The sequence below is a fragment of the Gopherus flavomarginatus genome, chromosome 7, assembly GCF_025201925.1.
Source record: "Gopherus flavomarginatus isolate rGopFla2 chromosome 7, rGopFla2.mat.asm, whole genome shotgun sequence".
Taxonomy (NCBI): Eukaryota; Metazoa; Chordata; order Testudines; family Testudinidae; genus Gopherus; species Gopherus flavomarginatus.
Genome location: NC_066623.1, coordinates 1,165,150 through 1,181,667, shown reverse-complemented (window position 1 = coordinate 1,181,667; position 16,518 = coordinate 1,165,150). Strand labels below are relative to the sequence as shown.

The 16,518-nt window shown below is 65.9% G+C and overlaps 1 protein-coding gene across 2 annotated transcripts; it reads left to right on the top strand.

Annotated features, from left to right (window-relative positions):
- Positions 1 to 264: 264 nt before the first annotated feature.
- FGFR4 (fibroblast growth factor receptor 4) lies at positions 265 to 14,553 on the top strand. Of its 2 annotated transcripts, none has more exons than XM_050961774.1 (18): positions 265 to 379; positions 2,430 to 2,573; positions 4,758 to 5,024; positions 5,431 to 5,517; positions 6,034 to 6,200; positions 6,584 to 6,707; positions 7,381 to 7,571; positions 7,850 to 7,988; positions 8,101 to 8,291; positions 10,691 to 10,836; positions 11,303 to 11,424; positions 11,516 to 11,626; positions 11,906 to 12,096; positions 12,626 to 12,748; positions 12,925 to 12,995; positions 13,270 to 13,407; positions 13,494 to 13,599; positions 13,710 to 14,553. In XM_050961774.1, the coding sequence occupies exons 1-18, from the start codon at positions 364 to 366 to the stop codon at positions 13,854 to 13,856; spliced, it is 2,481 nt and encodes an 826-aa protein (XP_050817731.1). In that variant the 5' UTR covers positions 265 to 363; the 3' UTR covers positions 13,857 to 14,553. The 2 variants fall into 2 exon arrangements, with proteins under 2 accessions (XP_050817731.1, XP_050817729.1); XM_050961772.1 differs by having other exon boundaries at positions 8,098 to 8,291.
- Positions 14,554 to 16,518: the final 1,965 nt, after the last annotated feature.

The window sequence follows — 16,518 nt, the reverse complement described above, 5'->3', positions numbered from 1 at the left end:
CCTGGCTGGGCTGGGACCCCCCAGGGAAGGCCCGTTCCGTGCTGAGAGCCCGCAGGGAGCAGTGCTCGGCCCCCCAGGCGCCCGGGGACAGGAATGCGGCTGACCCGAGCGTGAGCGGGGCCGGCCGGGGGCGGGGCGGGGGCGGCCCATTGTTGGTCTGTGTAACCCGAGCGCTGCGCTGCGCTGCGCTCCGCTTGCCCAGCCCCAGAGCCCAGAGCAGCAGAGCGCGACCGGGCGCCCGGGGAAGGAGCCGCCCGGCTGCGCGCAAGGGGCTCCCGGCAGCTCCAGCCCAGACCCCCGGCGCGGCGGCTGCGGGGCCTGGGGAGAGGATCGGGCCCTTCCCCAGCCCCGGAATGCGGAGGGATGGAGCCCGGCGGCGGTGAGGGGCAGGGCGCTGGTGGCGAGGAGACGGGGGACCGGGCGCTGGTGGCGGGGGGGAGTCGGGGGACTGGGCGCTGCTGGCGCGGGGGATCCGGCGGACCGGGCGCTGGTGGCAGGGGGGAGCCGGGGCGCTGGTGGCGGGGAGCCGGCGGACCTGGCGCTGATGGCCGGGAATCGGGGGACCGGGCGCTGCTGGCGGGGGGGAGTCGGGGCGCTGGTGGCGGGGAGCCGGGGGACTGGGCGCTGCTGGCGGGGAGGAGTCGGGGCGCTGGTGGCGGGGAGCCGGGGGACTGGGCGCTGGTGGCGGGGAGGAGTCGGGGCGCTGGTGGCGGGGGGGAGTCGGGGCGCTGGTGGCGGGGAGCCGGCGGACCTGGCGCTGATGGCGGGGAGCCGGCGGACCGGGCGCTGCTGGCAGGGGGGAGTCGGGGCGCTGGTGGCGGGGAGCCGGCGGACCGGGCGCTGCTGGCAGGGGGGAGCCGGGGAGCCGGCGGACTGGGCGCTGGTGGCGGGGAGGAGTCGGGGCGCTGGTGGCGGGGGGGAGTCGGGGCGCTGGTGGCGGGGAGCCGGGGGACTGGGCGCTGCTGGCAGGGGGCGGCCGGGGGCCGGGCGGGGCAGCGGAAAAGGGAAATTTTCTCGGGCTGCTTGACTGAACTCGGCAGGGCGCTGCGAGCTCCCGGGCGGGGCCGGGCGGACTTTGCCCGAGTCCTGCAGCCGCGGGGTCTGTAAATCTGTGACCGGGCGCAGGAGCCTTTGTCGCCCGGATTAACCATTAAACTGCGGCCGCCCCGCGGCTCCCCCCAGGGCGCTGGAACTGGGGCCGCTGGAACTGGGGATGCGGGGGGGCGCTGGAACTGCTGTGCTGTGGGTGTGAGGGGGCCGCTGGAACTGGGTTGCTGGGTGTCCGGGGGGGCCGCTGGAACTGGGGGTGCAGGGAGGAGCTGGAACTGGGGTGCGAAGGAGCCCCTGGAACTGGGGGGATGGAGGGGAGTTGAAGCTCTGGGGGTTCCCCGGGGGCTGGAACACTCGGGGGGTGGGGTTGAGGCTCTGGCGGTTCCCTGGGGCTGGAACACATGGGGGGTTAAGGCTCTGGGGGTTCCCCAGGGCTGGAACACTCGGAGGGGTGAGGCTCTGGGGGTTCCCCCGGGGGGCTGGTACACATGGGGGATGGGGTGGGTTTGAGGCTCTGGGGGTTCCCCAGGGCTGGAACACGGGGGGGGGGATGAGGCTGATGGCTGGTACACATGGGGGATGGGGTGGGTTTGAGGCTCTGGGGGTTCCCCAAGGCTGGAACACTGGGGGGGGGTGAGGCTGATGGCTGGTACACATGGGGGATGGGGTGGGCGTGAGGCTCTGGGGGTTCCCCAGGGGGCTGGTACACATGGGGGATGGAGTGGGTTTGAGGCTCTGGGGGTTCCCCAGGGCTGGAACACTGGGGGGGGGGGTGAGGCTGATGGCTGGTACACATGGGGGATAGAGTGGAGTTGAGGCTCTGGAGGTTCCCCCGGGGGCTGGTACACATGGGGGATGGGGTGGGTTTGAGGCTCTGGGGGTTCCCCAAGGCTGGAACACTGGGGGAGGGTGAGGCTGATGGCTGGTACACATGGGGGATGGAGTGGGGTTGAGGCTCTGGGGGTTCCCGCAGGGGCTGGTACACATGGGGGATGGAGTGGGTTTGAGGCTCTGGGGGTTCCGCAAGGCTGGAACACTGGGGGGGGGGGTGAGGCTGATGGCTGGTACACATGGGGGATGGGGTGGGTTTGAGGCTCTGGGGGTTCCCCAGGGGGCTGGTACACATGGGGGATGGGGTGGGTTTGAGGCTCTGGGGGTTCCCCAAGGCTGGAACACTGGGGGGGGATGAGGCTGATGGCTGGTACACATGGGGGATGGGGTGGGGTTGAGGCTCTGGGGGTTCCCCCGGGGGCTGGTACACATGGGGGATGGAGTGAGTTTGAGGCTCTGGGGGTTCCCCAGGGCTGGAACACTGGGGGGGCAGGAGGAGGTTGGGGCAGTGGTAGGGTAACCGGCTCACTCTGGCCCTGTGTTTTCAGGCTGTGAGGGCCTGGGCTCAAGGCTGAGCCAGGAGAGGAAAGGCAGGAAGATGCAGTCATTGCCCTGTGCCCTGCTGGGCCTCCTGGCAGTGGTGACAACAGGGGCTCAAGCAGCTGCCTCCCCAGGAAGGCCCATGGAGCCAGGTATGAAAGGCCAGAGAGGGGCCTGGCTGGGGCGGGCAGAGCCCGGGCTGAGGGGAGCTGGGAGGAAGGCCGGAGGGAGCCTGGGAGCTGACTCGCCCCTTGGTCTGGGGTTTCTGAGAAGAGCTGCATGGAGCAGGGGAAATGGCCATCGCAGGCAACAGGCCAAGGAGGGTCCGAGCCTAGTTCTTCGCACTGGGTACCCAGGGCAGTGCTGGCGGATGCACGCGGCGCACGGCCTGTGCGGGAGTGGCACCGCAGCACGAGGTGTGCGAGCACGAGGAGGCGCTGTTCAGAGGCTGGGTATCCGTAGTGCGGCTCCGGGCTGGGCTGAGGGCCTGCTGCTGTGCCTGGCCCGGTGCAGACAGAGCATGGCAGTCAGTGCCACTGGAGCTGCGGGGGTTGCACCATGCTGCAGCGAGGCCTGGGGTGCGGCTGGGTGAGGGTGGCTGAGCAGTTCGACTGGCCCGTGCTCACAGCAGGGCTGGTCCCTGGGTCCCCTGGTGGCGCCCAGTGAGACTCTCACAAGGCTGAGGGTTGGCAACACCCGGAGACCTCAGCAATGGACCTATTGTGAGATTGGAGAGGGGGAGGGGGAGTTCAGGGGGCACCAACTTGGCTTTTCAAAGTCCACAGCTAGTGGAGCCTTTGGCCCTGTCCCTTCCCCACGGGCCCAGAATCCGGCTCCTCGGGGTTGGGCCGGGCGGAGCCTTTTCACCCCAAAGGGGGCAGATCCGGAGTGGTGGTTTGTCTTGCTGGCTGGGGGTGTGTTTAGGTTCCTGATACCTCCACTCTGGTGTCAGCCACTGAGCCCCAAGCGCCACCAGCTGATGGAGAAACTGCCTGAGTGATCAAAGCTTCCTCTCACCCCATGTCCAGGCTGGTGGCAGGAGGCGCTCGGTATGGATTCCCTGGCTTTGTTCAGGGCGTGTCCCAGTTAAAGTGGTTCTGGGGCACTTGGCTCAGCTCTCATTGGTTCTGACTGCACATCAGACCTGCTCCATTTACACACAAAGTAGCCAGCCCCACAGACCCTTGACATGCAGGTTCTCAGTCACCATGCCTGGGGCAGATCGGACTCGCTCGGCCGGGCTGGCAGGAGCCGCTTGGACCCTGACCAGGAGCCAGTCCAGGGTGGGAAGGAAACCTCACCCCCATGTGCCATGGCAGCCTCCCCCTCATGGCGGAGGGGGCAGGCAGCAGAACAGAGCAGCCCTGAGCAGGGACAGGCAGGGCCCTTTGGAGGGGTTGGTGGTGTCAGGTCTGGAGATCAGCTGGGAAAACTGCGGCAAGAGGGGCTGGGTGGGGTCACTGGTGCAGCCGAGGGGGGTGGGGGTGAGTGCGTATCCACCAGGTTCCCATGGCCCTGCTTTGTGGGGGTGTCACAGTTCAAATCCAGGTTAGACAAACAGGGCAGGCAGGAAGTGTTGGAGGCAGCTGTGTGTGAAAATCCATCACTCCCGCTGGCCATGCCCAGCTGGGACCCCCTCCCTCTCCAGCCCAGCCAGCGCTGTTTGGAGGGGGAGCTAGACGCTGCTCCCCTGGGCTGGCGGCTGCAGCTCTGGGACAGCAGCCACACTCGGCTCCTCTCCTCCAGCGGCACCAACTACAGCTAAAGCAGACGCAGCACCAGTTCTTTCCTCAGCCCTGCGAAGGGGGCTGGCGCTGGGCCCAGTGGGAGGTCAGAGAGTAAGAGGGGCTGGCCGGGGAGGACCCTGGCTGCCTGAGGGGTCCATTTGGGAGCCTGTCAAGCAGCCAGCTGAGGGGATGTCTCTGTCTGGGGGCCCTGGAGAGCCGGGCTAGGGGGTTGGACTGAACGCGAGAAGGCTCTGCAGTGGGAGATGAAGGGCCAGCGCAGAGTTTGGGGGTGGCTGTCAATGGGAGAAGGCTGTGGGCAGGGGTGATGGCACCTGCCCTGATGGGATCCTGGGCCCTTGGCCCTCAGTGTTAATGCCGGGTGTGCCTCATGCCCTCCGGAATGGGGAGCCAATGCCACAGGCAGCCTGGCTCTGGGATCCCCCTGACATACCCTGTGCAGGCCAGACTGGTGCCCAGGCCCTGGCCCTGGAGCGATGCGCAGAGGAGAGAGCAGGCCATGTGGCCTGGGCTTGGGGCCCGGGGGCTTGTCTGGGCAGGGCTGAGCTGCCTTCGGGCCCAGTGCTCAGCTGTGTCCCCTCTGCTGGGCAGCGCTGCTTGAGAGCCGCCTGCTGGACACGGAAGAGGAGCATCTCCTGCTTGACCCCGGCCACGTGCTGAAGCTGCACTGCGATGCCAGCCACAGCCTGGGCGTCGCCTGGTACAAGGAGGCCAAGCAGCTCTTCCCAGGCGGGCGCGTCCGCATCTGGCAGCGCATGCTGGAGATCACCGAGGTCACCTACGAGGACTCGGGGCTCTATGTGTGCCGGGCACAGGACACTGGACAGAGTCTGCGCAACTTCACCATCTCCATTGTGGGTAAGAGCCCCGGCAGACGGGCCCTTCCTGCCCCGGGGAGATGAGAGTTTGTCCACCCTGCTGCTTGCCACCAGCGCTCCTGTCCCGCTCCCCACAGCGCCCCCTGCTGGGAGAGCCAGACCAGTGTAGCTGGCAACACCCCCTACACACTTCCCTGGCCAGCCAGTGCTCCTGCCCCACTCCCCACAGTGCCCCCTGCTGGGAGAGCCGGACCAGTGTACCTGGGAACACGCCCCCCCAGCCAGTCAGCCAGCGCTCCTGCCCCGCTCCCCACAGCACCCCCTGCTGGGAGAGCTGGGGCTTCTTCAAAGCCAGTGCTCTGCCTCAGTCCAAAGAACTGGGGCTGGAGTAGCCGGGAGCTCCCAGGCAGGAGGGAGGTGACCCCTCTCGTAACGCTTTCCTTCAGACTCGCTGGCCTCGGGTGATGACGATGAAGACAGCAACGGGGACCATTCCCTCGGTGATTCAAACGAGGAGCCACCTTACCGCAGAGGTCAGTCTCAGGGCCAACTGCCTGCAGCAGGAGCTGTCCCATGGCCCCGGCTCTGCGGGAGCAAGACGGGAGGGAAAAGAAGTTTGGTGCTGGGTCACTCGAGCTGCCAGGAGCGCAGGGCACCCTGCCCATATGCCTCTTTCTCTGCAGGCCATTCCCATGAGCCCCCACGTGCTTGGCAGCCTCTATCACCCATGGCAGGTGGCTGAATGGGGCCGTGTCCCCCCCGGCCTGTGCCCAGCAGCACAGGTTTCCTGGGCTAAGCTCTGTTTCGGGGCAGAGGGCAGTGTTGGGGGAGCGCTGCTGCACCCCCGGATGGCATTGCTGTCACAGTGTTCGATACATGGGAGCTTTGCAGGAGCTGGTTGTGAGGACCGGCAGGGGAGCTGCCTCACCGCGGGAGGGGCTGGGTCCCTGGGCACAGCTCCATGCACACGCCGAGCCCTGGTACTTGGCATTGGGAGCTTCTCCCAAGCCTGTGGCTAGTGGCCGTCAATCGTGCGATGTCTTCCCCAGCCCCATACTGGACGCAGCCGCAGCGGATGGATAAGAAGCTGTACGCCGTCCCTGCAGGAAACACGGTCAAGTTCCGCTGCCCGGCGTCAGGGAGTCCCAGCCCCAGCATCCGCTGGCTAAAGAACGGGCGGGAGTTCCGGGGCGAGCACCGCATCGGTGGCATCCGGGTAAGAGTGATCCAGGGAGCCGATCGGAGCTCAGGTGCCTTCGTCTGCCCTGGCCGAGATCAGAGCCGTCCTGTAACTGGGACAAGGGGAAGGCTTCTGCCTGCCAGCTCCATGGGGGGGCACAGCGGGCTCCTCGCAGGAGGCTGGATGGTAGCTGGGGAGCTCTGCTGGGCACCGGGTGCCATCTGCTTCCCCTCACCTGGTAATAATAAAATAATAATAATAATTGGAGACATACCAATCTCCTAGAACTGGAAGGGACCTTGAAAGGTCATTGAGTCCAGCCCCCTACCTTCACTAGCAGGACCAATTTTTGCCCCAGATCCCTAAGTGGCCCCCTCAAGGATTGAACTCACAACTTGCTTGTCCCCTTCTCTCTGCAGCTCCGGCCCCAGCACTGGAGCTTGGTCATGGAGAGCGTGGTGCCCTCCGACCGGGGCAACTACACCTGCCTGGTGGAGAACCAGGCTGGCAGCATCAGCTCCAGCTACTTGCTGGACGTGTTAGGTGAGGCCTTTCCCTGTGCTGGGGCTCGCAGGATGGGAGGGAGACACGGACTCTAGGGTTTCCCCACTCAAGCTCTGCCTGGCGCAGACCCCCGGGGGCTGTGCTAACGAGGGGCTGTCCCTGGCGGGGGCCAGCCCCCTGGGAGCAGAGCAGACCAGACTCCTGGGCGCAGGGTCACTGATCCCGAAGCTTCACAGCGCTTTGGAGACCCTCCAGGTCCTGGCATCGAATGGACGCACCTAACCCCCAGCCAGGACCTGCCTCCTGCCCCTCTCTGCCCCTCCTCTTCTGGCTGCTGCAGGCCTGGGGGAATCCCGGCTGGGCTGCAACGTGGGTAATGGCCAAGGAGGGTCAGCAGCCACGTTCCCAGGGCGAGGAGGGAGGTGGATAGGCAGGCTAGACACTCTCTGGCCTGAGCAAGCAGCGGGGAGGGAATGTAGTGGCTGGGAGCAGCAGTGGGAGAGATTGGGGGGAAGGGGGCTCCTGGGGATGAGGTACAGAGTGGCTGTGACTGCCCGGCCATGGAGGGAGTTGGTGACACAAGCCAGGTGCCCTGCTCTGCCTACTTGGCCGGGGCCCCGTTCAGCAGCTGGCGCGTGGTGCGTGCTGGGCGGAGTTGGCCCCGCTGCAGGGCTGTCCAGCTGGGCGATGCTGCTCCTTCCTCCCTCGGCAGAGAGGTCCCCGCACAGGCCCATCCTGCAGGCCGGGCTGCCTGCCAACACCACAGCGGTGGTGGGCAGCGATGTGGAGTTCTTCTGCAAGGTGTACAGTGACGCCCAGCCTCACATCCAGTGGCTCAGGCACATCGAGGTGAATGGCAGCAGCTTCGGGCCCGACGGGGTGCCCTACGTCCAAGTGCTCAAGGTAACAGCCAGTCCAGCGAGGGCACCTTGCCCCCAGGGCAGCCCCTCCTGGGGCAGGCGCTGGCTCTCCGGGGCATGCACTGCCCCAGGCCCTGGTGGGACTGGACGCAGACTTGGGGTTGAGGGGGGCAGCAGGGTGTTCTCCAGGGGCTGGGGCCAAGTGGGGCAGGCTCAGCCTGGCTCCAGGGAGCTCAGCACCCCACCGCAATGGGAAAGAAACAGTCGCCTGCTGGGACCCCGTTGCCCAGCGGCCCTGACGTTGTGGCTCTGCTCCCACAGACAGCCGACATTAACAGCTCGGAGGTGGAGGTGCTGTACCTGCACAACGTCTCCAGGGAGGATGCTGGGGAATACACCTGCCTGGCCGGGAACTCCATCGGCCTGTCCTACCAGTCAGCCTGGCTCACCGTGCTGCCAGGTAAGCCAGGGGGCTGGGAGAGCTGGGCCTGAAGTGCCCCGCGGGAACACGGGGAGGCCCCTGGTGTCGGGGGCGGGCAGGGCCTGGGCTCACTGCCTTCGCTCTCCAGCAGATGAGCTGGTGCGAGAGGTGGAGAGCCCCGAGACCAAGTACAGCGACATCATCATCTATACGTCGGGATCCCTGGCCGTGGCCATGGCTGCTGTCATCGTGGTGCTGTGCCGGATGCAGACCCAGGCCAGCAAACAGCCCCTGCAGCCTGTGGCCGTTCACAAGCTCTCCAAGTTCCCGCTCATCAGACAGGTACATCTGGGGCTGGGGGGGCGGGGGCTGCAGGCCCCCGGCGGGTCATGGACACTCTGCGCTGGGCACAGCCTCCTGCTGAGTCTGCAGGGCCAGGGCCAGGGCCCGGATATAATGTGTGTGGGCTCCTGTCCTGTCCTGCCCTGCCCTGCCCTGCGTCTGGCTGTAACCTCCCGCTTGGGCCGCTCCCTGCACTGCAGCCTCGTCTTCCCTTCTCCCCCGGCATCCAGCCGTGCCCTGCACTGCAACCGCTTCTTTCCACTGCGTCTGGCTGTAACCTCCTGCTGGGGCCACTCCCTGCACTGCAGCCTCGTCTTCCCTTCTCCCCCGGCATCCAGCTGTGCCCTGCACTGCAACCGCTTCTTCCCACTGCGTCTGGCTGTAACCTCCCGCTGGGGCTGCACCTTGTACTGCAGCCTCATCCTCCCTTCTCCCCCGGCAACCAGCCGTGCCCTGCACTGCAACCGCTTCTTCCCACTGCGTCTGGCTGTAACCTCTCACTGGGGCCGCTCCCTGCACTGCAGCCTCGTCTTCCCTTCTCCCCCGGCATCCAGCCGTGCCCTGCACTGCAACTGCTTCTTTCCACTGCGTCTGGCTGTAACCTCCTGCTGGGGCCACTCCCTGCACTGCAGCCTCATCTTCCCTTCTCCCCCGGCATCCAGCTGTGCCCTGCACTGCAACCGCTTCTTCCCACTGCGTCTGGCTGTAACCTCCCGCTGGGGCTGCACGTTGCACTGCAGCCTCGTCCTCCCTTCTCCCCCGGCAACCAGCCGTGCCCTGCACTGCAACCGCTTCTTCCCACTGCGTCTGGCTGTAACCTCTCACTGGGGCCGCTCCCTGCACTGCAGCCTCGTCTTCCCTTCTCCCCCGGCATCCAGCCGTGCCCTGCACTGCAACCGCTTCTTCCCACTGCGTCTGGCTGTAACCTCCTGCTGGGGCTGCACGTTGCACTGCAGCCTCGTCCTCCCTTCTCCCCCGGCAACCAGCCGTGCCCTGCACTGCAACCGCTTCTTCCCACTGCGTCTGGCTGTAACCTCTCACTGGGGCCGCTCCCTGCACTGCAGCCTCGTCTTCCCTTCTCCCCCGGCAACCAGCCGTGCCCTGCACTGCAACTGCTTCTTCCCACTGCGTCTGGCTGTAACCTCCTGCTGGGGCCGCTCCCTGCACTGCAGCCTCGTCTTCCCTTCTCCCCCAGCATCCAGCCGTGCCCTGCACTGCAACTGCTTCTTTCCACTGCGTCTGGCTGTAACCTCCTGCTGGGGCCGCTCCCTGCACTGCAGCCTCGTCTTCCCTTCTCCCCCGGCATCCAGCCGTGCCCTGCACTGCAACTGCTTCTTCCCACTGCGTCTGGCTGTAACCTCCCGCTGGGGCTGCACCTTGCACTGCAACCTCGTCTTCCCTTCTCCCCTGGCATCCAGCCGTGCTCTGCACTGCAACTGCTTCTTCCCACTGCGTCTGGCTGTAACCTCCCGCTGGGACCGCTCCCTGCACTGCAGCCTCGTCTTCCCTTCTCCCTCAGCATCCAGCCGTGCCCTGCACTGCAACCGCTTCTTCCCACTGCGTCTGGCTGTAACCTCCCGCTGGGGCCGTGCCCTGCACTGCGGCCTCCTCTTCCATTCTCCCCCGGCATCCCGCCGTGCCCTGCACTGCAACCGCTTCTTCCCACTGCGTCTGGCTGTAACCTCCTGCTGGGGCCGCTCCCTGCACTGCAGCCTCGTCTTCCCTTCTTCCCCGGCATCCAGCCGTGCCCTGCACTGCAACAGCTTCTTCCCACTGCGTCTGGCTGTAACCTCCTGCTGGGGCTGCACCTTGCACTGCAGCCTCATCTTCCCTTCTCCCTCGGCATCCAGCCATGCCCTGCACTGCAACCGCTTCTTCCCACTGCGTCTGGCTGTAACCTCCCGCTGGGGCCGCACCCTGCACTGCAGCCTCGTCTTCCTTTCTCCCCCGGCATCCAGCCGTGCTCTGCACTGCAACTGCTTCTTCCCACTGCGTCTGGCTGTAACCTCCCACTGGGGCCGCGCCCTGCACTGCAGCCTCATCTTCCCTTCTCCCTCGGCATCCAGCCATGCCCTCTACTGCAACTGCTTCTTCCCACTGCGTCTGGCTGTAACCTCCCACTGGGGCCGCGCCCTGCACTGCAGCCTCATCTTCCCTTCTCCCTCCGCATCCAGCCGTGCCCTGCACTGCGTCTAGTTGTAATCTCCTGCTAGGGCCATGCACTGCACTGCAACCACTTCTTTCCCTCTCCCCCCACATCCAGCTATGCCCTGCACTGCAGCTTCTTCTTCCTCCACCCCCCCCCCCGCATCCAACCGTGCCCTGCACTGCAGCCTCTCCCCCTCGCGCTCCCCAGCTTGGCCTAGTGCTGACAGCGGGTCTCTTGGGCTCTCCCACAGTTCTCCTTGGACTCAAGCTGTTCAGGAAAGTCCAGCACTTCCCTGATGCGCGTCACCCGCCTCTCGTCCAGCTGCACCCCGATGCTGGCCGGGGTCCTGGAGCTCGACCTGCCACTGGACTCCACGTGGGAGTTCCCCCGAGACAAGTAGGGCCCTGCGCTGCTCTCGGCTTGCTCCAGGGCCACGTGAAGGCAGGCCTGGGGGCGGGTCACATGGCAGCACCCTGCTGCAGGGGGGCTGGGATTGGGGCACGGACAGACACACCTGGGCCTGTGTTACCATTTGCTCAGGCACCTGTTGCCTCAAAGAGCTGTTCACAGAGAGAGGGCCCAGCGGAGCAGGGCAGGAGACCCGGGGCCTGGCTCCCTGTGTGGCCCTGGGACATGGGCTCTGGGTTGCTTTACTGAGAGCTCATTCCAGCTTCTCAGCCTCCTGCCGCCGGGGCTCCTTCCTCCGTGCTCCAGGCAGGCTTTGAGGAGGGGACCTGCAGACAGACACAGACACACACACTCCCTGCCTGCCTGCCTGGGTTTTCTCCGGTGTGCTCGGTGCACTGCAAGCTCTGCCTGGACCCCGCGGAGCTGTAGCTTCCTCCCCTCTCTCTGTCCGCAGGCTGGTGCTGGGCAAGCCCCTGGGAGAAGGCTGCTTTGGCCAGGTGGTGCGAGCAGAGGCCTATGGGCTGGACAGAGCCAGACCGGACAGAGCTCTCACTGTGGCTGTGAAGATGCTCAAAGGTAACAGGGCTGCGCAGGGCGGTGGCCCAGAGCTGAGCCCTGGCAATGTAGGTTCCCTGCCCTGCATGTCACCTTCTCCCTCTGTCCCCAGACAATGCCATGGACAAGGACCTGGCCGACCTGATCTCAGAGATGGAGATGATGAAACTGATGGACAAGCACAAAAACATCATCAACCTGCTGGGAGTCTGCACACAGGAGGGTGAGGGGCTGCCACGCTTGGGGGACAGGGAGAGGGGCTGCTGTGCTGGGGTGGGGGTGGTTCTATTCAAGGGACGGGGGTTCACTGCCATGCTGAGGGACAGGGCAGGGCTGCTGGGGGATCAGGGCGAGGGGCTGCTGAACTCGGGGCGGAGTGGTGCAGATTGCATTTGAGGTTGGGGGGCGCTGCTGCCCTTTGGAAGGGGGTTGTGCTTGGGCAGGGCGACGGAGAGGGAGGCCCCAGCAACCCTAAGCCCCACCTGATGGTCCGTCTCCGCAGGGCCACTGTACGTGCTGGTGGAATTTGCCTCCAAGGGGAACCTGCGGGAGTTCCTGCGGGCCCGGCGCCCCCCCACGCCTGACTACACCTTCGACGTCAGCGCCATGCCTGAGGAGCAGCTCTCCTTCACGGACTTGGTCTCCTGCGGCTACCAGGTGGCTCGCGGCATGGAGTACCTGGAGTCCAAGAGGGTAAGGCCCCGGCTCCAGGGCACCAGCTGTGTTTGGGAGGTGGCCCTGGCTGGCTCCCGGCAGAATGAGCAGCATTCCTCCTGTAGGAAGGGACGGAGGGGGATACCTTTGGGGAAGTCCTAGCCGGCTGGCCTGCTCCAGCTTCTCTGCTGGGCCTTATGTGGGGCGAAGAGGGATGCGTGCTGTCGAACGCAGGGAAACCCGGGGGGCTGCCCATAGCCGAGGCCGTGGCACAAACCGCTCTCAGTGGAACTGCTCCCCACACGGCTCCCTGCTCTGGGCCACAGCACTTGGGAGAGGCCACTACAGGGTTAACAAACCCTGGTCCAGAGCGTGCCCCTCGCCCAGCCCATCACTGGAGCCTTGGCTGGGACCCGGCTCTGCCATCCAGTTCCTGGGACGGGCTCAGGCAGCTGGGGGGGGCTCCTGGTGGGTTGGAGGTCGTGGGAGGGACGTATTTGGCCAGGCCCCCACTGCGGGTGTCGGGGGGGCCCCCCTACCCTGGCCCTGAGCTGCCCCCTTCCTGCAGTGCATCCACAGGGACCTGGCTGCCCGCAATGTGCTGGTCACAGAGGAGAATGTGCTGAAAATCGCTGACTTTGGCCTGGCCCGGGACATCCATGACATCGACTACTATAAAAAGACCAGCAATGTGAGTGTGGTGGGGTGGGGGGTGCCGAGGGCTGGGAGGGGGGCGAGAGGTGCCGAGGGGGGCAGAGTGGGGCAGGGGGTGCCGAGGGCTGGGAGAGGGTGAGAGTGAGCGGGGAGGCATGTCGGCTTGCAGCAGCAGCAGCAGCCGTGGGCTGAGGGCTTTTCATCTCCCTGCAGGGCCGGCTGCCCGTGAAGTGGATGGCGCCCGAGGCCCTGTTTGACCGAGTGTACACGCACCAGAGCGACGTGTGAGTCTGGCTGCGCTGCCAGGGGCCAGGCCTGGCGGGGGGGGGGGTGCCTGGGGGCATCAGGCCCGAGGGCAGCCCCTGTGCACACACCAAGGTGTTGACTGTGCCCCGTTCCCCGGGTAACACAGGCCAGCTTGGCACTCCCGGCACGCTGTCCCGGGCTCATGGCACGGCTTGGCTGTGACTCTGGGAATGGTGGTGCTTGGGTGACAGTGCCCTGCCCACAGTGCCTGTCCAGGCCCCACGCCGGGCCTGATCCTTGCCCTGTTCCTAGGTGGTCCTTTGGGATTCTGATGTGGGAGATCTTCACGCTGGGGGGCTCCCCGTACCCTGGGATCCCGGTGGAAGAGCTTTTCAAGCTGCTGAAAGAAGGGCACCGCATGGACAAGCCTTCCAACTGCACCCATGAGCTGTGAGTACTCGCACTGCCCGCTGGCATGGGGGGCAGGGGACGGGTTCCTCTGGCTGACAGTTCTCTGCCCTGCCCTGCCCTGCCAGGTACATGCTGATGAGGGAGTGCTGGCACGCCGTCCCCTCCCAGCGCCCGACCTTCAAGCAGCTGGTGGAGGGGCTGGACAAGATCCTGGCAGCTGTCTCGGAGGAGGTGAGTTTGCAGAGCAGGCAGGGCGGCCAGGGGGTTCCTGGCCTGTCTGGCCTTGCCCTGTCTCGGGCGGGCATACTCCCTGCAATGCTGATGGCTCTTCCCTCTCACAGTACCTGGACCTGTCCGTGCCCTTCGAGCAGTACTCCCCCTCCTGCGAGGACACCGCCAGCACCTGCTCCTCCGACGACTCCGTCTTCACCCACGACCCTCTGCCCATCACCCCCTGCCTCTTCTCCTACCGCAGCGTGAGGACGTGAGGGGCCACCCGGCACTGGCGTGGCTGCCCAGGCCTTGGCTCTGGGGGCTGCACAGCCTGGCAGTGGGGCTGGGAATGACCAGCCAGCTCTTGTGCTGGTCCTTGCCCTCCTCCCTGCCGCAGGACGCTGGAGAGAGCTGAGCAGCAGGAGTCTCTGGGCCAAGGCGCACGGGTGCCCCCGCCCCCTCCATCCCAGCCGCCGGACTTGCTCCTTGTGAGGGCTTGTCCTCGGCTGGCCTGGGGACCTCCATATGGCCCCCCCAGCCTCCTGCTGGCATCTGCCCTCCAGGCAGTCAGGGCACCCTGGACCTTCACGCGCTGCCCAGCCCCCAACCATGCTAGCCGTCCCTGAACCCGATGTCACACCCTGCAGGGCAGACTGAATTCGTGTCAGCCCATGGGCGGGGGGGGGGGGGGCAGGCCTGGGCATGGGCTTGGTGCCCAGAGGGGCTGCCTGGGGCCACCCACTGGCCTCGCCCTGGAAACTCTCTGCTTGTTTTGTTTTGATGTAGTTTTTTAATCATTTTTTTTGTGATACTGAACTGGTGGGAGCCAGGCACCCCCGGCCCACTGAGAGCCCCCTGCCCAGGGCTGGCCAGCCGCCCCCTACATCCCTCCCAGCCCTGTACATAGCCAGAGAGAGGAATATTTATGTACATAGTGTCTCTAATGCCTTGATAAATTATTTTTGGAATAGAGCCTCTTGCTGGAGGTTTCTTGGCTGCCTCTGGGGAGCCAGGGGCTGCTGCTCCGTGCACCAAGCCTGGGTGTTGGGCCAAGCACCGACTCTTCCCACGGTGAACCGGGGCTTGGAGATGTGTCCCAGAGCCTCCTCCTTCCTCGCCCTGTGCTGCTTCTGCGGTGGTATGAGCGTTTTTGCCAGGCCCTCAGCATGAGCTTCCGGCTTCTGTGTCCTGCAGGCGTCCTGCAGGCGTGGGCCTCTCCCCTGCCGGGTCTCCCCCTTGGCCATGGAGCCCCCCCCGCCCGCCCCCATCTCACCCTTGCTGCAGGTTCCTGCTTCTGCAGGTGGGCCCTCCAAAGCAAGTGCCTGGCTCCATTGGCCTGGGCACCATCTCGGGCCGGGGACTCGTCCTGGCCCATCGGCCCCGGGGCCTGCTCTCATCCTCGGCTTGTCAGAAAGCTGGCTCAGCCCCTGGGGCTTATCCCCACCGGAGCTGGGAGCTGGGGGGACGGGGGGGCCAGAGTCTGCCCCTCTGGCCAAGAGCAATCACAGGCGGCAGCTAGCCATGGCCAGGGAGGAGCTGGGCTGGGGGTGGTCAGCCAAGCAGCAGGCCAGTGCCGCGGCTAATTCATAGCAAAACCCAGCTGGCTTTGAGGCTGCTGTAAATGCTGCCTGGGGCTGGGGGTCACCTTGCTCAATGGGGCGGGGGAGGCATCCCTCTCCCTGTGACACCACTGGGAAATCTGCGGCTGGGAGGGAGAGAAACCTTCGCCCTCAGCAGCTGCGGCATGTCCCTGGGGGCTGGGGCACAGATCCCGCCTCAGCCCTGCCTGCACCTAGGATCGGGAGGCCAAAGGCTCCCTGGTCAGAGGTGCCAGTTCTGCCCCCCAGAGAACCTGGCTGCTGGGAGCCTCTATTGCTCAGGGCAGAGCAATGCTGGGCACTGCCAGCTCCGGGTGCCAGAACTGCCTGGGGTGGGCATGCTGCAGCCCGCAGTCAGAGGAGCATGCTGCCTCAGGCGGCAGGGCACCCTACCGCGACAGGGACTGGCTGAGCCCTGGGCTGCATAAAGGCAGGCAGGCCCCTGGGCCTAGCACTGCCCTCAAACCCTCTTGTGTATCCTGTGGGCAGGGGAGCCCCAGCCTCGCAGGAGGGGCAGAGCCAGTGCTCCTGGCCCACAGGCTGTGGTGGAAGGAGATCCTGCTGGTGGGGGTGCCCTCCCCTGCCGCTGGCTGCCACCTTCCAGGGCACGAATCGCAACACACCCAGAGCCCTGGCCACCGTGGGCCAGGATCCCTGTGCTGCCCCGAGGGGGTGACTCTGCTGGGACAAGGGGCACCGGGTGCCATCTGCATTCGGATGCGCTGGCTGGCTCTGAGCGTGCTTATGTGCACCTGTGTCTCTATGCACGGCAGGAGGCGGGGGTGGCCCGGGGCCTGCTCATGCACAAAGAACTGCTGCATCTGTTCTGCCTTAGCCGCTGTTCTATTAAGCCACCGTGAACAAAGCTACCCGCGTCCCCCTGAAACTGATCCAGCAGCTGCCAGCTTGCTCCCAGGCTGGGAAAAAATGTCTGAGCTGAGCACCAGCAGCCTGGAGTGTCTCTGCCCCTCCCCCTCCCCACCTGGCCAGCCCCCAGTTATGGGGCTCTGAGCTGCTGCCTTCCTGTACCCCCACCACAGTGCTCCATGGGTGGGAATGAGGCAGCTCCAGCTCTGGGGATGAATTCCAGCTCGGCCCCTTGCTTCAAAACCACGCTGGTAAGGCCTGGTTCCCTCTCCACAGCTCGGTCCAGAGCCGGGCACTCAACAGTGGGGGAGCTGCAGCTGTCCCTTGCCCCGAGCCCTGCTGCGTGCTGGGTTTAGGTTTCACTGGAGTCCCCAGGGCCTTGCCTCCCCTCCGCTCCGCAGGATTGGGTTTCGCTGGGCCGTTAGCCTCAGGATCCTTTTTCATCCTCCCAGCTGTGGTTGCAGCCTGCCCT